At 37.0% G+C, this 18,656-nt stretch overlaps 1 protein-coding gene across 9 annotated transcripts; it reads left to right on the top strand.

Annotated features, from left to right (window-relative positions):
* The first annotated feature begins 3,357 nt into the window (after window positions 1-3,357).
* Window positions 3,358-11,207, top strand: LOC141657780 (F-box protein CPR1-like). Of its 9 annotated transcripts, XR_012548861.1 has the most exons (6): window positions 3,364-3,466; window positions 3,887-5,194; window positions 6,148-7,210; window positions 8,373-8,938; window positions 9,237-9,283; window positions 9,432-9,826. XR_012548861.1 is itself a non-coding variant. In XM_074465121.1 (2 exons), exons 1-2 carry the CDS (start codon window positions 4,041-4,043, stop codon window positions 5,622-5,624), a joined length of 1,161 nt encoding a protein of 386 aa, XP_074321222.1. In that variant the 5' UTR covers window positions 3,920-4,040; the 3' UTR covers window positions 5,625-5,708. The 9 variants fall into 9 exon arrangements, 1 of the variants encoding a protein (XP_074321222.1); XR_012548858.1 differs by lacking the exon at window positions 8,373-8,938 and having other exon boundaries at window positions 3,358-3,466; window positions 6,242-7,210; XR_012548857.1 differs by having other exon boundaries at window positions 3,368-3,466; window positions 6,242-8,938.
* Window positions 11,208-18,656: the final 7,449 nt, after the last annotated feature.

Raw genomic sequence — 18,656 nt, 5'->3', positions numbered from 1 at the left:
CCTATACTATATATGTGCTGATTGTTTTAGTACTTTGTTATTTGGAAATTAAGAACTGAGCTCTTGCTTAAGTATTGGAAGGGGGTTTTGCGGTAAAGGTTTACCCTCCTGCATAACGCGCCTTTCAGTCAGCAACATCTGCATTTGTTGAGCAAGATGGGAGCAATCGGAATTTCCGCACTCTCTTCTTGAGGGGGGGTGTGAAAGGAAAATCCTTAATGATGTACTAATGAAGGTCCACAGAATGAATCATGGAACTAAGAAAACTGGTAGATGTGCATCCAACTCACAAAAGAGGTTAGAATGTGGATCCCTACTTAACTTTTTTTTATTCTCAACTAAAGATTGTTAGCTTTTGTTTAAATGTTGCTTCGTCTGAAAGCAGCTTTTTTTTTACTAACGATTGTTAGCTTTTCTTTAACTGTTGCGTCGTCTGAAAGCAGAAAAATATAATGAGTAGATATTGTAAGAAAGTTCAACTATTGTTCAACATAAATAATTTTTTTAGGCGGAGGTATCCGTCTTAAACCTTAAGACGGGTCATGGGTCAAATAGATACCAAATTACATGATAAGTTACTTTAGAAATACCAAAAGTCGTTTCTTTTTAGTACCATGTGGTAGTATTTAGATCCGTTTTAGAAGTATCAAAGAAGGGCATGTGATGATGTGACAGCCTGTATTCCAAACTTTCCTGTGTCAGACGATAATAAAACAAAATTTAAAAGGTAGTAATCTAGAAAACTAGTTAAGGTACTAAAAAGAGTAAACTATTGGCTATAAAAAATCATAAACAGAGGAATGTTTTTCTGCAATTCCAGTCAGAAATCAGAGTTAGGTATGAATCACTTCGCCTCTATTTCTATTCATATTTTAATTCTTTAATCTGATTCTTTTGTTGCTTATAAATTAGCCCGTTCTTTTTATGTAATGAGACCGTCTCACACAATACAGCTCAAAATTTGATTAATGTTGACTCTCTTTCATTTTTTAATCAAATTCCGTTTCTTTGTTTCAATCATATGATTAATTGGGTAGCAATAAATTTGGTTGAATTCCGATTTAATGATGTATAGGTTAGAATTAGGGTAACTTTGAAGGGTTAATCTCAGTTTTCGCTTGATTGTAATTTGAGGGAGATAAATAAATAAATACGAAGTAATAATCAGTGGCGGACATAAAAAATTTCTTGACGGGATCCTTATTAAAATATTTCAGCTATTTGTTCATATAAAAAACTACTATTAATTTAATTTTTCTAGCCTGAAAATTGGACAAAATAAATTATTGAATTTCATCTTCCTGTGTCATGGGAACACGGAACGCTTTACGTAGGTCTGCCAATAAATTTTCAGGCTATTCAACTTTGGGTTTGGGTTTGATACCGTCTCTCAGGACTACAAATGTGTTAGGATTGGTCAGACTTATCCTTTCGACCGAAATCCTTTTAGCCGAGTCATGATTTATAGCTTCAATAATCATTCCTGGAGTAGGGGCCATCATTTTCCTTATTTAGATTGTTGGGATGTATGGATCATGGAAGAGTATGGCGTGCCTGGATCATGGAAAAAGACTTTTAATGTTGTAAAACATGATCATAGAGTGTTCTTCCTAAAGATAGTCAGCTATTCAAGTAGTGGCAAGGGGTTATTTGTTATTAGGGGTCCTCCTCGTAAGGTTGCTTATGCCGAATTCTTCGGAATGATAGAGACTACAAATGTCAAGGTTTCTTATCTTGACCTCAAAACGATGGAGACTACAGATGTCAAGGTTGCTGATTTTGTCAAATGCAAAGATGCCCATTTGTGTGTAGAAAATCTTCTTATGCTCGACCATGCCAACTATGTTAATGTTGAGGAAAAAGAACTAAGGCAGAAACAAGGGCAAGAAGAAAGGTAAAGACAAGACAAGAAATAAACAAAAGATGAACTCAAGGGGAAACTAATTACTACTCCCTCCGTACCACACCAAAAGTAGTAGGAAAAAATTGAGTATTTAAGAAAAAGTGGAAAAAGTAAGGGTAAAGAGGGAAAAAAAATAGGTGGGGCATGTAATTGTGGGTTTAATTGGGGGTTGGTAGGTGAGGTATGTAATGACATTTTGTGTAAATATCAAATGAGTATAAGGATAACTTGGTAATATTGTGGGCCAAATAAGAAATGTTACCTTTGGTGTGGTACGTCCGTTTATAGTAAGTGTTACCTTTGGTCTGGTACGGAGTGAGTATGTTACTCAATTATCCAGTACTTGAATTTCTAAGGTAGAGGTAATATTTGTAGACTCGATCCATGCCATCTGATTATCGTGTAGAATTGATTTCTCAGAGTTGTATTTCGACTTTGGCTTTTAATTACAAATGGTTGGTTACAACTAAGTTGATGCTTCAACAGGTTTCCTTTTGGTGTACAGTAATAAGTGTAGTTATATCAGAAAGTACTTGTTTAATGGCAGAAATACTCGTAGTACTGTTGTAGTACAAGAAATTCTTGGATGAGAACTTTAAGCTTATAACCGGTGAAAGTATAGATTGATTTTCGATCAATTTAATTTCTTTACCTTACCCAAAAAAAAAAAAAAAAACGGTGAAAGTATACCTTTCAAGATTGATCCGGGCCGACTAACCTGACAACAAAGTGACTCGAACCAGTATGATCCAACTCGAGTGTTTATTATTTCAAACTGTCTATTATCAATAAAGAACATGATAATAATAGACCCGAGAATAACTCGAACCTAAATTGATCCGAATTCTTTCAAACCCGAAACATGACCGACCTGAGTTGACCCGACCCGGTTGATCCATTTGTCAGATCTAGTTGAAAATAAACAGTAGTAGCGGGAGTTGTGTTAGTAACAATAGTAGCAACGAGAATAGTGAGAGTAACAACAATAATAACAGTAGTATTAAATGTGTCTCATAATTTGGTTTATAGTATTTAACTTAATTATAATTTTGAGAGATGTTATATTAATAACAATAAAAGTAACTAAAGTAAAAGTAGTAGGAGAGAAAGTAGGGAAAATAACAATAGTAACAACAGAATTGATATATTACATACGGTGTATATACGAATCGATATATTACCTAGTAGAACGGCGAAAGTTGACTCAACCCGAGAGCCAAAAATGACGTGAATTGTGTTACCTAAACTTGACTCGATAAATTTAAAGTGACTAAGTGAGCCAAAATGGCGTGATAGACTCAAAATAGTCCAAAATATTCTTTAGGCAAAGTCTTGACCCAAAATATCAGAACATTCCGACTTAAAAATAATCGAAACTGAAGTGATCTGATTCAACGCCAACCGGAGCGACCCATTTAACAAGTCATATTACCTCATTACACCCCAAAAGTCCTAGGATTATTTGGGGAAGATGATTGAAACTTGAAAGAATGGGTAAATTATGACAATTACAAATCCTTAACACGAATTTATTCTGCAATTTTAATCAGAAATCGCAATTAGGTATGAATTACTTCACTTTTATTACTATTCATATTCTAGTAATTTAATCTGATTATTTTATCATCTGTGTTTCTCATTGAAAATTAGGATTTTGTATTGTTTTTGTTAAAATTGACGATAAAATTGATTAGTGTTGTTACTCTTTATTTAATCAAATCATATGATTAATTGGGTAGCAATAAATTTGGTTGAATTTCGTTTTAATGATCACAAATCTGCAATTAGGGTAACTTTAAATAGTTAATCTATAGTTACGAAATGAAATTAATTAGTGTTTTACTCTTTATTCAAAGTTTTTGAAGTCCTTGTTCTACCTGCAAACCGTATCGCGTGCAATTGTGCAAATGTGTTGATTTTTCTCTTCAATTTGGGTAGTTTAGACATTATTTGAATGATTAAAGTACTGTATTTGTTTGACAGGTTAACATGTTAGAAGAAGAAAATCAGAGTGTGTGCACTGTCGGTAAATTCAACTGCTAGCCACATTTTTCTCTTGTATTTGTCTTTGAATTAGAAAGGGGACGATAATTTTGGGATTAAGGAAATTGGGACGAAGGGAATAATATTAATAATAATGTCGACTTTTCCCGTTGATTTGCTGACTGAAATATTCCTACTCTTGCCTGCAAAAACTCTGCTACGATTTAAGGTTGTCTGCAAATTATGGTATCATCTTATTACAGATCTTCATTTCGTTAATCTACATTTGCAACGATCTCTTGCAACCAAAACCAACCTCCACTTTGTTGTCAGAACCCCAATGCTTCATTTGGCTAATTTCGACACTTTTGAGAACATCCTTGAGCTTGATTACCCTTTCAAGCATCCTGACCATGGTGGTGTTGATGTGGTTGGTACTTGTAATGGCTTACTCTGTCTTCGCCAATATGAATACTTCCAGCTAATTATATACAACCCAACTACGCAAACAAATAGGTTACTCCCTTGGTTGCCTAGAGAGGAACAATTAGGTTACCCTCATGGGCGTTTCAGTTTTGGCTTTGGCTTTGATACCGTCTCTCAGGACTACAAATGTGTTAGGATTGGTCAGACTTATTCTAGCGACCCAAATTCTTATTATTGTCGTGTCATGGTTTATAGCTTCAATAATCATTCTTGGAGAAGGGGCCCTGATGTTCCATATTATTTTTATAATCATTATAGTAGCAATGCGTTGCTCCATGAAACAATACATTGGGTTGGAGCTGGTTCAGGCGATGATCGTGTGCCGCGTCCTATTGTCGCTTTTAGTTTACAAAACGAGAATTTTAGCTCTTTGACACTACCAGAGATCAATGTGGAACATTATATTTCCCTGAATGTACAAGTTTTGGATGGATGCTTGTGTCTTTTAGTCAGTTATTTATATGATTGCGATGTGTGGATCATGGAAGAGTATGGCGTGGGTGGATCATGGAAAAAGCTTTTTAATGTTGTGAAACATGAATCTATAGAGCATTTGGAAAGGATAGTCAGTTATTCAAGTAGTGGCAAGGGATTATTTGTTAGGATTTCTCTTCTTCAGGCTGCTTATCTCGACCTCGAAACGATGGAGACTACAAATGTCAAGGTTGCTGATTTTGTTAGATGCTTAGATGTCCATCTTTGTGTAGAAAATCTTCTTATGCTGGACCATACCAACTATGTTTATGTTGAGCAAGAACAAGGCAAAAACAACGGCAAGAAGAAGGGTAAAAAGAAGAGAAGAAATAAGAAGAGAAACGCAAGGTGAAGATAGTTGCTATCTATATATCTAGCTCAATTGTCCACTACTTTTGTTTCTATAATGTTAGTTTCTATTTTTTCAGCTAGGTACATGATTACGAAGCAGGTTGTTTTTTTTTTGCCTGCATTTATGATTTACTCATCTATCTTCGTAGTAGTTTGGGATTGGTTCAATGTTGTTTTATCACAAAGATATACTCCCTCCGTCCCAATCATTTGTTTACCCTCTTTAATCCCTGTGAGGGGTATTTTAATCAAAGGTAAACAAATGATTGGGATGGAGAGAGTAGCAAATATGTGCCTTAGGCGTAAGTGGCGAAAGCGACTACATTAGGTTACGAATATTGATCTTTGGAAAGACATAACCCATAGAAGTAGAAGATATAAGTTTATTACTGTAACTAGTGTTTCTCCTTCATTATGCAGATTTTAGTACCGATGCATGCAATACGTCTTCTATTTTGATTAAATACTGTGAGTATTAGCGGAATCAAATATGGTTTCACCTTAACGAGTTATGTCTTGTTGACTCGATCCATGCCATTGTCGATCGTATAGAAATCTTTAGCTCAATTGTATGATCCAGGACTGGGTCGGGCCAAGTCCGCATGGATAAATAAGAGAGGTACACATTGCTTTGCATTAGGCGGTGTTTAGTAAAGAGAGCTGCTATTCGTTGACTCGTTGTCAACAATTTTACGATTTAAGGCATAACTCGGAGTTAAAGGAACCTTTGGATTGTTGTGTTATACCTCACAGCTTTTTAATAATTGCTTCGGTTAGTGACTAATTAGGTATTGGAACATTCTTCTGAACAGAAATTGTATTGTTTCAGCTTTATGTATTTTTGCTTTAATACTTTTATTATCATGTTGGGAGGTGTATTCTTCCTGACTCGAGTGTTGTTTGCTCTTGTATTTGAATATTCTGTATCCGCCTTTTTTGACGTGTTGCAGTAGTGTCTTCTAGTCTGCATCACCTAACGACGAAAATTATGGGGTGTGGTTTTTGTACAGCACACTGCCTATGACTGTATGATAATTGTGACAGATATGAGGTTGGGCTCTTGTGGTGGTTGCGTAGAGTTGTAGACTCAACGTGAAAGATTCTGTAGTTGCCAGTTAGTCGATACTGTGTTATAGGTGTGTAAATCTCAGTGTAATGGTTTGTTGACCATACTTTAGAGACGTGTGCTTGGATATGCGATCATGAAGATGATAAGATATGTTACTGATGATGATGTGCGCTGTTTGGAGCGTGATATTTCCAACTGATCAGAGCATGGATACAGAAAATTTCCTTAATCCTAATAATTTTAATGCACCTTCACATGATTGGTTATGCCAGAATCTGGTGATTGGTGTCGTTGATTGGGGAAGTGTTTTGGATGAGGTTCTAAAGACAGATAAACTTGTTGATTTTGACGATGCTGATCACGACAATTATTGCATTTTGGAAAAGAAAGAGGTGTATAGAAACAGTATGGTTGAGATTGTTTGGAGGAGTAGGACTGTAGAAGGGTGATGATGTATAAGAGGTGGGTTTCTGAAGACGGTGCGTGAGAAGGAGAGGGCAGCAAAGTAGGAACAGCACCAGCAGGACACTGCTATCAAAATTGTCTTAGACGGGAATGCAGTTTGGCCTCATTTTGATTCCTGATTCTGAATGAGTGATCCAGGAGAAAAACAACCTTTTAATTCACTCGACCTCCGTTAACCTTGGCTCCAAAATCTACTTTGGGAGAATGCATGACCCATGTGCGAGGATCCTCCACTTCGGCAAAGGCTAACTTATCACGTTCAGGTTTTCGACACTGATCACCAAGAGCATGGAATATACTTAAATCATATATAGCGGATGTACTCCGATGGTTTGTATTAAAGTAAATGCAGCTTGGAACAAGGATTCGAAGACCCCCAATGGGGTGGAATGTGGATAGCTTATTACACCTACATTGAGACGAATTGAGTTCGCGCAAGTGAAAGGGTTTGGTTTGAAAGATCCCTCCAAGCGAAACCGGTAAGTTTTAAAAAAGTTGAGTTTTTCTACATGGTCCCCTTGTGTTTTTTTTGAATTCTATGTGGTGTCCCTCGTTTTGTCGTAATTTTACTTCTAAATAAAAACCACAAAAAACAAAAAATATTCAATCACCATACATCAAATAAAGACAAGGATTGAGAATAACTATATCAAAACAGTACACAAAAATTGCCCAACCATCCAATTTTCCATGCTTTTTCTCCCTTTCATATTTCTGGCCATTGTTCATTTGTTCAACATATTCATGACATTAATTAAATTAATTTAGTAGGGTACAATTGTACGGAGTATTAACCATAAATGTCACCATCATCAACCATCTTAGGAAGCCATGAAATGTGGAATTTATGTCCGAAGTTGTTATTTAAATCGTGTTTAGATGAAATTATTTTGCAAAGTTATGTGGGTTGTGCATGGGTTTTTGTTTATAATAATAAGGTTTACACTTGTAATCTAGAATTTGTTAGAATTTCTGTTAAGAAAAAAATTGGACGGAGGGAGTTATTATAATGTCGACTTCTTGCGTTGATTTGCTCACTAAGATATTCCTACTCTTGCCCGCAAAAACTCTGCTACGATTTAAGGTTGTCTGCAAATTATGGTATCATCTTATTACTGATCTTTATTTTGTTAATCTTCATTTGCAACGTTCCCTAGCAACCAAAACCAACCTCCACTTTGTTGTCAAAACTCCAATGCTTCATTTGACTGATTTTGACACTTTTGACAACATGCTTGAGCTCGATTATCCTTTCAAGCATCCTGATCATGGTGGTGTTGATCTAGTTGGTACTTGTAATGGCTTACTTTGTCTTTCCAAAAATAAAAACTTCCGTGACGAATTTGAATACCACCAGCTAATGATATACAACCCAACTACGCAAACAAATAGGATACTCCCTTGGTTGCCTAGAGGGGAACAATTAGCTTACCCTCATGGGCATTTCAACTATGGCTTTGGGTTTGATAGCGTCTCTCAGGATTACAAATGTGTTAGGATTGGTCAGACATATCCTGGAGACCTAGCTCGTTATTGTCCATTCATGGTTTATAGCTTTTGTCAAGTCATGGTTTATAGCTTCAATAATCATTCCTGGAGAAAGGGCCCTGATGTTCCTCGTTTTTTTTTTAATGATTGTAGTAGCAATGCGTTGCTCCATGAAACAATTCATTGGGTTGGAACTGATACACACAATTATCATGTGCCGCGAGCAATTGTGGCTTTTAGTTTACAAGACGAGAATTTTAGGTCTTTCACACTACCAGAGTTTGTTTGGAAACAATACAATCGCCTGAATGTACAAGTTTTGGATGGATGCTTGTGTCTTTTAGTTTATGATTTATATGATTGGGATGTATGGATCATGGAAGAGTATGGCGTGGCTGGATCATGGAAAAAGCGTTTTAATATAAAACATAAAAGTGTAGACTACTTAGCAAGGATAGTCAGTTATTCAAGTAGTGGCAGGGGATTATTTGTTAGGCTTAGTCGTCGTCAGATTGCTTATCTTGACCTTGAAACGATGAAGATTACAAAGGTAAACATTGCTGATTCTGTCGGATGCCAAGATGCCCATCTCTGTGTAGAAAATCTTCTTATGTTGGACAATAATGCCAACTATGTTAATGTTGAGGAAAAAGAACTTACGCAGAAACAAGGGCAAGAAGAAGCGTAAAAAGAAAAGAAATAAAAAAGAGAAACTCAAGGTATAATTAATTTACTTTTATTTCTTTAATTAATAATGAGTATTTTTCTCATGTATGGTGATTTTCTCATCTCTGAGTTTCTTCGTATTAGTTTGGGATATGTTTGATGTTGTTCTATCACAAAGATATACTCCCTTTGTCCCGTTTTTATTTTTTGTGAGGGGTATTTTAATTGAAGGTAAACAAATACTGGAACGAAGTGAGTAGCAGATATGTGTCGTCGTATGTGGCAAAAGCGACTACTTTAGCAGATATATGAGTTTAGTACTGACAGTAGTGTTTCTCCTTCATTTTGCAGACATTAGTACCAATGCATGCAATACGTCTTCTGTTTGGATTAAAATGGTGAGTATTAGCCGAATCAAACCTGTTATCGGCTTACTGTGTTATATCTGTAGACTGGATCCATGCCACCCTTGTAGATCAATTTCCGAGTTTTGCCTCGACTTTGGCTTTTAATAATGTGACTATAGCTAAGTTGATGCTTTGACAGGTTTCCTTTGGAGTTGTCACGTGCAAAGTCTCTCTACCCAATCGTAACTTGATCAGAAGATGTATCGGTGTCACGCACAGTTATAATATTACGGTATACGAAACATGTACTATCAAAACGTCAGTTAATTTCGATGAACTGAAATAAGTGTAGTTGTATACCAAAGTACTTGATTGCAGAATTATCAATATAGTTATATACGTAGTCGTACAGCGAAATCTTGGTTATACAGGAGGCATTCAGCAAAGTTCTGTCCAATTTGGTCCAAGCTATATAGTCTGTCCATCCTGCTTTGTTTGTCCAAAGTATATTCACAGCTTGTACTATGCTGAAAAATTCTTGTGTCCTCTTGGAGGACCGTACTCCTTACACCTAATAAATAAAAAATTTATTTCCCCGTGTCCCAGGAATACGGAACGGTGCAAATAGATCTGCCAATGAACTTCCAGGTCGTTCTACGCGTGCCATAAAGACTGAAAAAACGTTGTATTAGCCAATCTATAGTCATGAAATGAAAAGTTTATATAAAGTTTTTGAAGTCCTTGTTTGCTCTGCAAACCATTTCATAGGAATGATTCTTGTAATGCATGTGGTCTTTCAATAGAATGATTATCGAGTATCTGAATGGTTAAGTTTTAACTTTGTATGATTGAAGTATTGTATTTGTATATCAGGTTAAGATGCTAGGAGAAAAAAAATCAGAGTACACCATCGATAAAATTCAACTGCGAGTCACATTTTCTCGTGTATTTGTCTTTGCATTAGTAAGGGGACGATCATTTTAGGATAAATAAAAATTGGGACGGAAGGAGTAATAATAATAATAATGTCCACTTTTCCATTTGATTTACTGACCGAGATATTCCTTTATTAATCAGTTACATTGATATATGATTTATTTACACCATTTTTTCTCTTTATTTTCATGCATTTCGACTCCGTTTGAGTCGTTTTTTGTGTATCTTACCTTGCATTTTATACCCCGATTCCCTAGTCTATGATATTATGTCCGTCTTGCAGGATTTGGGGCGGAAATAGAGGAATCGGAGCAAGGAAGACGATTCGAGAAGTTAAGCATGAAGAGAGAAGAGGAAGGAAGGCTCAGAAGAAGTTCCCAGCCGGTAGGCCGGCAGCTGGCTGAGACTCCCCCTATACTTGGCCAAGGAAAAAAGGAAGGAAGAGTTACAGCGAACTCCCGGCCGGGCAAGCCACCGGCGGCCGGTAAGTCGGCTGGGAGTACAAGAAGAAGAGCCAAGTTACAAGGAACTCCCAGCCGGGCAATCCACCGGCAGCCGGTCTGCCGGCTGGGAGTGCAGGATGAAGGATGGAAGTCAAAGGAAGGAGTGAAAAGTCAGGAGGACTCCCAGCCGGTGGACCACCGACAGCCGGTCCACCGGCCAAGCACACCTGATGACTTAATTTTCCTCAATTTCTTACAGAGAACTCCCAATCGGGCAGACCACCGGCGGCCGGACCGGTTGGGACTTCCTTTTCGCATTTTGATTTTGCTTGTAATTTCCAACCTAATTTCCATGTAAACTATAAATACCCCATCCCTTAATCATTTGTACACACAACCCTAGATCTGAAATTATTTCCCTAATTTTATGCAAACTCTCTTAAGCAAGCTTTAATATTTCCTTAATCAAACCTTAATTACTTCATAAATTAGCTTAGAATTAGTTGTTCTCAATTGTTTACATTTAGTATTGGGTTGTAAATTGAAGATTGGTGAAGATTATTCTTCTAGTTAATCCAAGATTGCAACTTTGTCTTAATTCTTCTTTTATTATTGTTTATCCTTCAATTGTTTACATTTCAAGTTGCTTGATTAGTTATCTTATAAACATGATTTTCTCTACTTGTTTCAAGTCTTCATCTTTTGTGTTTGTTATTGCAAGTATGTGTGAGTAGCGCCTTACTAGGATGAAGGGGGATCTCTTGTATAATTCTAGGGGAGGATTGAGACATAGGAGGAATGAAACTTTTGAATCTATGCTAGTTGATTTTGTCATGCACACAAGGTGTCTGTGAGAATGCTTGAGTGAGAATTTGAGCATGTAATCTATCTTTCTACTTGTTGGGTGAGAGCTTGACTAGTAATTAGGAAACACATGCTAAAATCAAGGTTGGGTTAATTAGGTAAGAGCTTAATCAATCTTACTCTAGGGGTTAGTCTCATATCGAGAGATCGAGTCTTCCTCTTGCATATGATCTTGGTTTCATCTTTCTATGTTTTTGTCCCTCCTTTCCTACTTGAGTGAACTCGGTGTCCTAGTTCTTTTAACCATCGTCCTTTATCATCTTAAGCTTTAGTCGTCTCTCTATTGTTTTTTTTTTTTTGAGGGGAGTCTCTCTATTGTTTTAGTTTAGTTTCTTAATTAGCTTAAATCAACTTACTTCCTTTTATCGAACTAAACTAGTAGCTTAGACAAACAATCCTAGAGCCATAACAACCGTCCTTTGGGTTCGACCCTCGCATACACGACGAAAACTCGTACACTTGAGAGGTTTATAAATATAAAATTACACAACAAGTTTTTGGCACCGTTGTCGGGGACGGCGATATTGGATAGGATTATTTGTTTTCATCTAGACTTAGTTCTTTTAATTGTTTTTTGTTTTCTCCCTTTGTCCTAGTGCAAACTTTGCATTAGGACTATTTGATCTTTTGTTGAGTGCATGAGTAGGTGCTATATCAGACCTCTTTTCCCGCTTGATCGTGAGATCGAGAAAACATTTCGGGCAAGAAGAAGACAAGCTCTATCGGCAATACGAAGATCTCCACCTTTTGTTAACCCATCAAACACCCATACTTTCACAATTGAGCATCTGAATACTTTACCCTCTTCCTCCACCCTATCACCTCTGTAATACTACGGTTTTCTATGTCTATGGGTACTCTATCGAGTGGGGCTTACTTTGTCGAGTAAGTATGTTTGGTTTTCGAAATAGTGTTCTGCTGACGGGTACTCGATCGAATAAGTGGGTTACTCGATTGCGTAAGAGGCACTCAATTGAGTAAGTGGCGTACTCAATCGAGTAAGTTAGTTTTTACGAGTATTTGGTCGGTTTTTTATAGCAACGCGAGATTTGTATATAAAGGATTTCTACCAGTTTCTTTTTACTTTTACATCATTCTAAGTTTCACAAAAGAGAAAACAAGGTTACGTAGCTCTCCTCTCTCGCATTGCTATCAGATCCCAAAGGCTTAATGTGTCAGATCGTCGTGTTCTTTACGCCGTTGAGTTCGCCGTGTCGTGCGTAAGCTTCTTGTATAATTTTTATAGCATTTCGTTGATTTTGGTTAAAACCCTAATTGGGTAGTTTTGGGGGTTTTGGGTGTATTGTGTGGCTTTGGTGGTAATTGTATATATATGTGTTATAGGAGGAGGATTCGTAGAGGAACGTTATTGATTAGCTGCTGTGACGGCCTTGTGGTTGCTATTCCAGGTAGAGTTTCACTACTCAGTATTGATTACATGATTGTGTTGGTAATTAACTGTTGATGTTATATAACGTATGGGCATTAGATTCTGATTTGGTGATTGTTGGTAGTGTGTTGTGATTATCGTATAACTGTCTGTGGTTTGCGAGGTACATCCTCGGCTGAGTGGGTCACTTGCGGGAGTGGCTTCACGCCCTTGATTCGTCCTCTGTGGAACCCGCCACAGAAGGGATGTGCACATTAAGGAACATGGGTTTATCGTTCGGATGAGATGAACGGGGCTTAGGTGGGAACGACTGCGGTCCCCCACTGGCGGTGTGGAATACTTGTTGCGATGAGTATTCTGGCAGGACTACACACAGTCAGGTGTATGGTGATGTGACGGAGTTGGTGGGTTGGATTGGTTTGTAATGTTGTTTTGTTGCAGCTGTTTGTTTTGTGTAATCAGTACTGACCCCGTTTAAATGTTTTAAAAACTGTGGTGATCCATTCGGGGGTGGTGAGTATTGTCTAGCTGGTATACTATGGATGCGCGCGGGATTAGCTGGGGATGGAGTTGCCACGAGTCCGATAGTAGTCTTCCGCTGTGTTGTCTTTATACTTTTGTTACTTCAGTTGTAGTTTGGTTTTAGATCTGTTGTGCTTTATTTTACAGTTGGTTTTGTTGTGTAATCACTTAAACTTATTTATTAAAATACGTTCTTTTATGGTCGATTTGATATACATTGCTTCGGGTAACCGAGATGGTAGCACTTTCATGCATTAGGTGGTCTTGGTAAGGCACCTTGGTGTATGGGGGTGTTACAATGTGGTATCAGTGCCACGATTTTGGAACCTGTAACTAATGAACCCAATGAATCTAGAGAGTCAAAATAAAATGAACCCGGGTAGGAGTTGTTAAGAGCTAATGCAAAGACTTGGGAGAGGTCCTAAAGTCGCGAACTCGCCCTACAACTTTAAACCGGTCACTATGGGGTGTCATGGGATCGCTATGTGTTTACTAATGTTCTATTGCGTATGTTGAATGATATGTTGTATAGAAATGTTGGAAAATGATTGCGGTGGAAATGTGGAATGGGGAATGTAGTAAATGATAAAGTGTTGTGAATAAGCATGTTGCATGGTAGTTGGTTTACAATGTTGTTTGTAATTGTTGGAAAAGTATATGAGAATGATGAATGATGTGGTGGAAAAAGAAAGTAGTTCATATATGATAATATGTGATGAATGATGATGTTGCAGGATGGATGACTTACAATGTGGCTATACTAGTAACATGTGATTAGGGGTTGTGATATGATTATACATAATTTTGTTTAGGTAAAGTTATATAATAAGTTCATATACTTGTCTATTGTTGTATTTGATAAGGCTAAAGTCGTATCACCAAATCAAAATAAAACTATCTCAAAACTAACAAGAATAGCTAGTGGTAAGACAGGTATCGAATCCACAGGAAGGCGATAATAGTCAGTCTGTAAATATTTAAATTGTCTAAAGGTAACCGTTTTCTTGGGGGTTTGTTTTGTTTGTTATCTAACCAACTAATTGCAAGTAATTTAAAAGGGTTTAAAACAATGATATTAAAGGTCTAGGATTTTCTGTTCACTAGGACGATTATATGGAGTCTCTTAATCAATTGCTAGATCTATCAAGTTGTCTAAGGTCACAAGATCGGTCGATTCTATTTATGCCCTTTAGATTAATTCTAACATGCGGTCGCTATAATTAGAAGCAATCTATCTGATTATCGCAGCCTATATTAATTTTAACCCGGTCGGTGAAAGGATTAATTCGCTACACTAATTAACAACTCAGGCCTAAGTTAATTAACTAGAATAAGAACAATAATCAAACGACAACTTATATGATTTTTCTAGCAATTAATCAATTTCCCTTTTCTAATTAACCTAGATCCCCTTCATCCTAGATGAGGGAATTAGCTACTCATGACTAAAGCAGTAACAACAATAATGATAATTGAAGACATGATAAAAAACATGAAATAAGAACAATAATTGAATAACATAAACTTGAATGATTAATTATTGAAGAAAGATTAGTACCGTAGCAAGGAAAGATTAAAGCTAGAGAGAGTATTCAGCCGTTCTAAGCAAAATAAAAGCATAACCTAATAATCCGGTACGAGTTTCTAATTTATAATACAAATAACTGTTTTAGGAAAATCCGGAAATAAATCTGCCAGAGAGGTTCCTCGATCGAGCCTGAGGTGACTCGATCGAGGATGATTGCTCGATCAAGCCTCAGGGGACTCGATCGAGGAACCAGCTTCACAGATGTCTTCTTCGTTTCTTTCACTTCTAGCCTTCATGCTACCTCGTTCCTCATGCCATGCTCCGTGTATTCCACTATGCCATCTCCGCTATGCTCATCTTAGCTTGATTATCCTCGTAATGCGTCATTTTTGCATTAAAACATAAAATAGCGGCAGTATCGACAATTCACTGAAATAAGGCATATAAATGATATAAAGGCACGAAAACGGTATATAAAATGGTATGAAAGGAGCTATAAAAGTATATATAAAAGTGATACATCAGTATTATATGCACGTGTTAGATGAAGAATGTGGTTGAAATGGATGAATTGATTGGAAAAGATGAAGTGACAATTGCATGAGAATATAAATTTGTGATTATGAATATGTTTAAGTGACGAAGTGAATTTGTAATATTGTTGTATTAGTAACATGGAAATAGGATTTGCAATGTATGAGTATGTTTTGTGTTACGAAATGTTATAAAATTAAAGCATGCGGGTAGTACATGATTGATAAGTTGAATGTTATATGAGCATGATAGATGTTATTGTTTGGCTTTTGGTAAGTAGTAACATGTGGTTAGGGATAGTGTTTTTACAAGTATCGAGTTGCTTTTGTTCACTTTGTTGATGTTTAAGTTGTTTGAAAGAAATCAAATAGTTATGTTGTTCGATTATAGAGAGGTTGTCTTTAAACCATTATAACTTGAGATGTATATATGATTTTGATGTGATTCCAATTGGAGGTGATAGCTTCTTCTGTTACGATTCCAACGATAGGTCACACGCCCACAATGACCAAGAAACGAGTGAGATATGACCGTTTTACAAAATTGGACAGTGGTGAGAAATGCGTAGGGTACTCGATCGAGTGGCCCTTACTCGATTGAGTGCTCCTCTTATTACTCGATCGAGTAACCCTTACTCGATCAAGTAGCCTTGGTAAATTCTTATACGTGCTTCTGACCTTCACCTACTCGATCAAGTAGGCTGTACTCGATCTAGTGACTCCTATTTTGGGTCATATGCTTATCTTTTGACTTTGTTGCATATTATGTTTAATTCAAAGGTGTTATTTTACTTCTTTATGCATTGTTTTACATGTGTGTTGGTCTTGATGCGTAATTTACCTAATCTTATGGTGTAGTGAGTGGCACCTTACGGTGGGTATGAGTTTGGTGGAGAGGACATGACTTATATGTAGTTGTGATGGATAGTGGAAAAAAAAGGAACATTGATGAGATGATTGAGGCATGGTGCAAGTTTTGTGAGACATGGTGAGTGAAATAATTGCGAATTTGAGTAATGTAAAGGTAAGTTATGTGACCAAGGAGTGATGTAAGTGTAAGGAACGTGAGAATGAAAAGGTTGAAAGGAAGGATGTGAATGGTAGCAACTTGGGATGTGTAAGGAATTATAGAGGGATATGGTTAGATTGTGTTGGTTAAGAATATATGTAATGAACGGTCGTTGTAGGAGGATGGAAAAGAGTGGTATATAGTGAATTTAGATGGAGACATGTCGCTACGTGGATTTGTAGATAGTGAGTGAGTTTGAGAGATTTGGTTTATTAAGAGGTGAAACTAGTGTGTGGTTTTCTTGGGCAATTAACGATATGAAACGAGTTTTGATTTGTGAGTGATAGCATGATGAGAGAAGATCCATGGTAAGAAAGATTGAGATGGTACTGATATGAAATAATGGAATTTGAGTTTTGGAGCAACGAAAAGGTAACTGGATTACTAGAGAGTTAGGTACAAGGAGTAAGGAGATGAAATATTAACTGGTAATGTTGAGTATAAAGAGAAAGAAGGATAAAAGTAAGTTGAGAAAAATATCGACCGGAGTTATGTGATATAGAAGTAAGGGATCGTCGAGATGTACGATACTATCACGAGGATGTGAGTTAATGGTTATATAGGAGTTTTGGGACAGCATGTTATGAGTTTCGAGGAATTAAGGAGAGTAAAAGTCGGTAAAATATTGACACGATATGAGATTTTTGGTGGGGAGTTAGGTGACGATATGACTACGGATAGAATTGGAATGAATGATCAGGTAAATGTTGTTGATGGATATGATGTACGTTATTTGGGATGCTAACCGAAGATAGGAAAGAAACCGTGCTATTTAGAGATGAGTGTAAGAGGTTTGATGTACGAACGATGGTAGTGTTGAGGTGTTGTAATTAGTGGTTAAGGGCGATGATAAGCAGGAAAGATAGCCATTTTAAAGAAGTTGAGTTTTGTAGAGGTCGGATTGGTATGTATGGTTGTGAGGGGGTATATAATGTGGACATAGGAGGCGGTTGCTAGTAGTTGAGTATTAGCTGTATCGTTATATTTAGCAGGAGGTGATGGTTATACGAATGGGAGAATATGTTATGATGGGCATACGAGTTAAGCTCGGGTGAGAGGTAACCTTTATCAAGTGGTAACTTACATGATCAGGATTGACTAGTTAGATGTGATTACGGGTCTTCATGTGTATAAATGTTTGTGTGAGGTTCTGACCTCACGAGAAGTGGTATGGTATGATAGTTATAAAGTTGTTATCTGAATATTCTGTAATATAGGTAGGGTACGGTAATCTAATGGAATAATATTCAAAAGTGATGGTTTGGGTGATCTAGCATGGCTAGTTATACTTGTATGTGTATTCATGATACATGTTTATTCTATGAAATGGTGTGGATGATATTCATGCGATTCTTATCTGTTCATTCCGTGTAATATGTTGCGTTGTGATCTAGTAAGGCGGTTTTGAGTAAGTCTTCTTGTCCAGGAAGTTATACTGAGTCAGTGTTTATGGGAATTGTGTAAGTTGTGATGTCTATCGATGTGGTTGTTGTGCCTCGGGTGGTGCTCCAGGCAGGGTACTTCGTGTTGTGACGTGGGTATTTTCGCGCTGCGGTACGGCTGATGGTGGCGGTGTTGCGATGCCGTCATCGGTTGTGGTGGAGTAGGCGGGATGATTATGAGACGAGTTTTCGAAAGTACATACCAGTTATACATAGATTGTTGTTTTGTTTGATGCTTCTTCCTGTGAGCTTTGGTCTGTACATATAGACGGTTGTTTTTTTTATTGATGTTTCTTACCAGTTTCAGCTTGGAGTGAGGGTAGAGTATGATATGAAAGAGAGTTGTGTATGTTTCCGTTGTTGTTATGATATAGTAATATTCTGTTGATGGGACACAGTTGCGAGAGGTTGTGGGAGTACTTGTGACCTTCTTTTAGACGAGGCATTGGTTGACATAATAATGGTAAGTGATTTGTAGAACATGTGTTGTACTGATCTGGAAGTTGCAGGTGGTTCATAATCTTTTATTGGGACAGTGAGTGTAGGGTGTTGGGAATTAGTATCGTGTTAAGATATGGATGAGTTTTGCGGTAATGAAAGAAAAGAAGTGGAGGATCTAGTGTGAGTGTGTGTAATAATTGTGAATCGTCAGTTATGAGTATGGAGATAGGTGCATGTAAAAAGGATTATGTCGTTT

This window comes from Silene latifolia, chromosome 5 (genome assembly GCF_048544455.1).
Source record: "Silene latifolia isolate original U9 population chromosome 5, ASM4854445v1, whole genome shotgun sequence".
NCBI classification, from domain to species: domain Eukaryota; kingdom Viridiplantae; phylum Streptophyta; class Magnoliopsida; order Caryophyllales; family Caryophyllaceae; genus Silene; species Silene latifolia.
The sequence above is the reverse complement of the archived record's forward strand: the minus strand, read 5'-3'. Positions and strand labels throughout refer to the sequence as shown.

Coding starts and splice junctions, on each gene's coding strand:
- LOC141657780 (XM_074465121.1), top strand. CDS start 4,041: ATGTCGACTTTTCCCGTTGATTTGCTGACTGAAATATTCCTACTCTTG.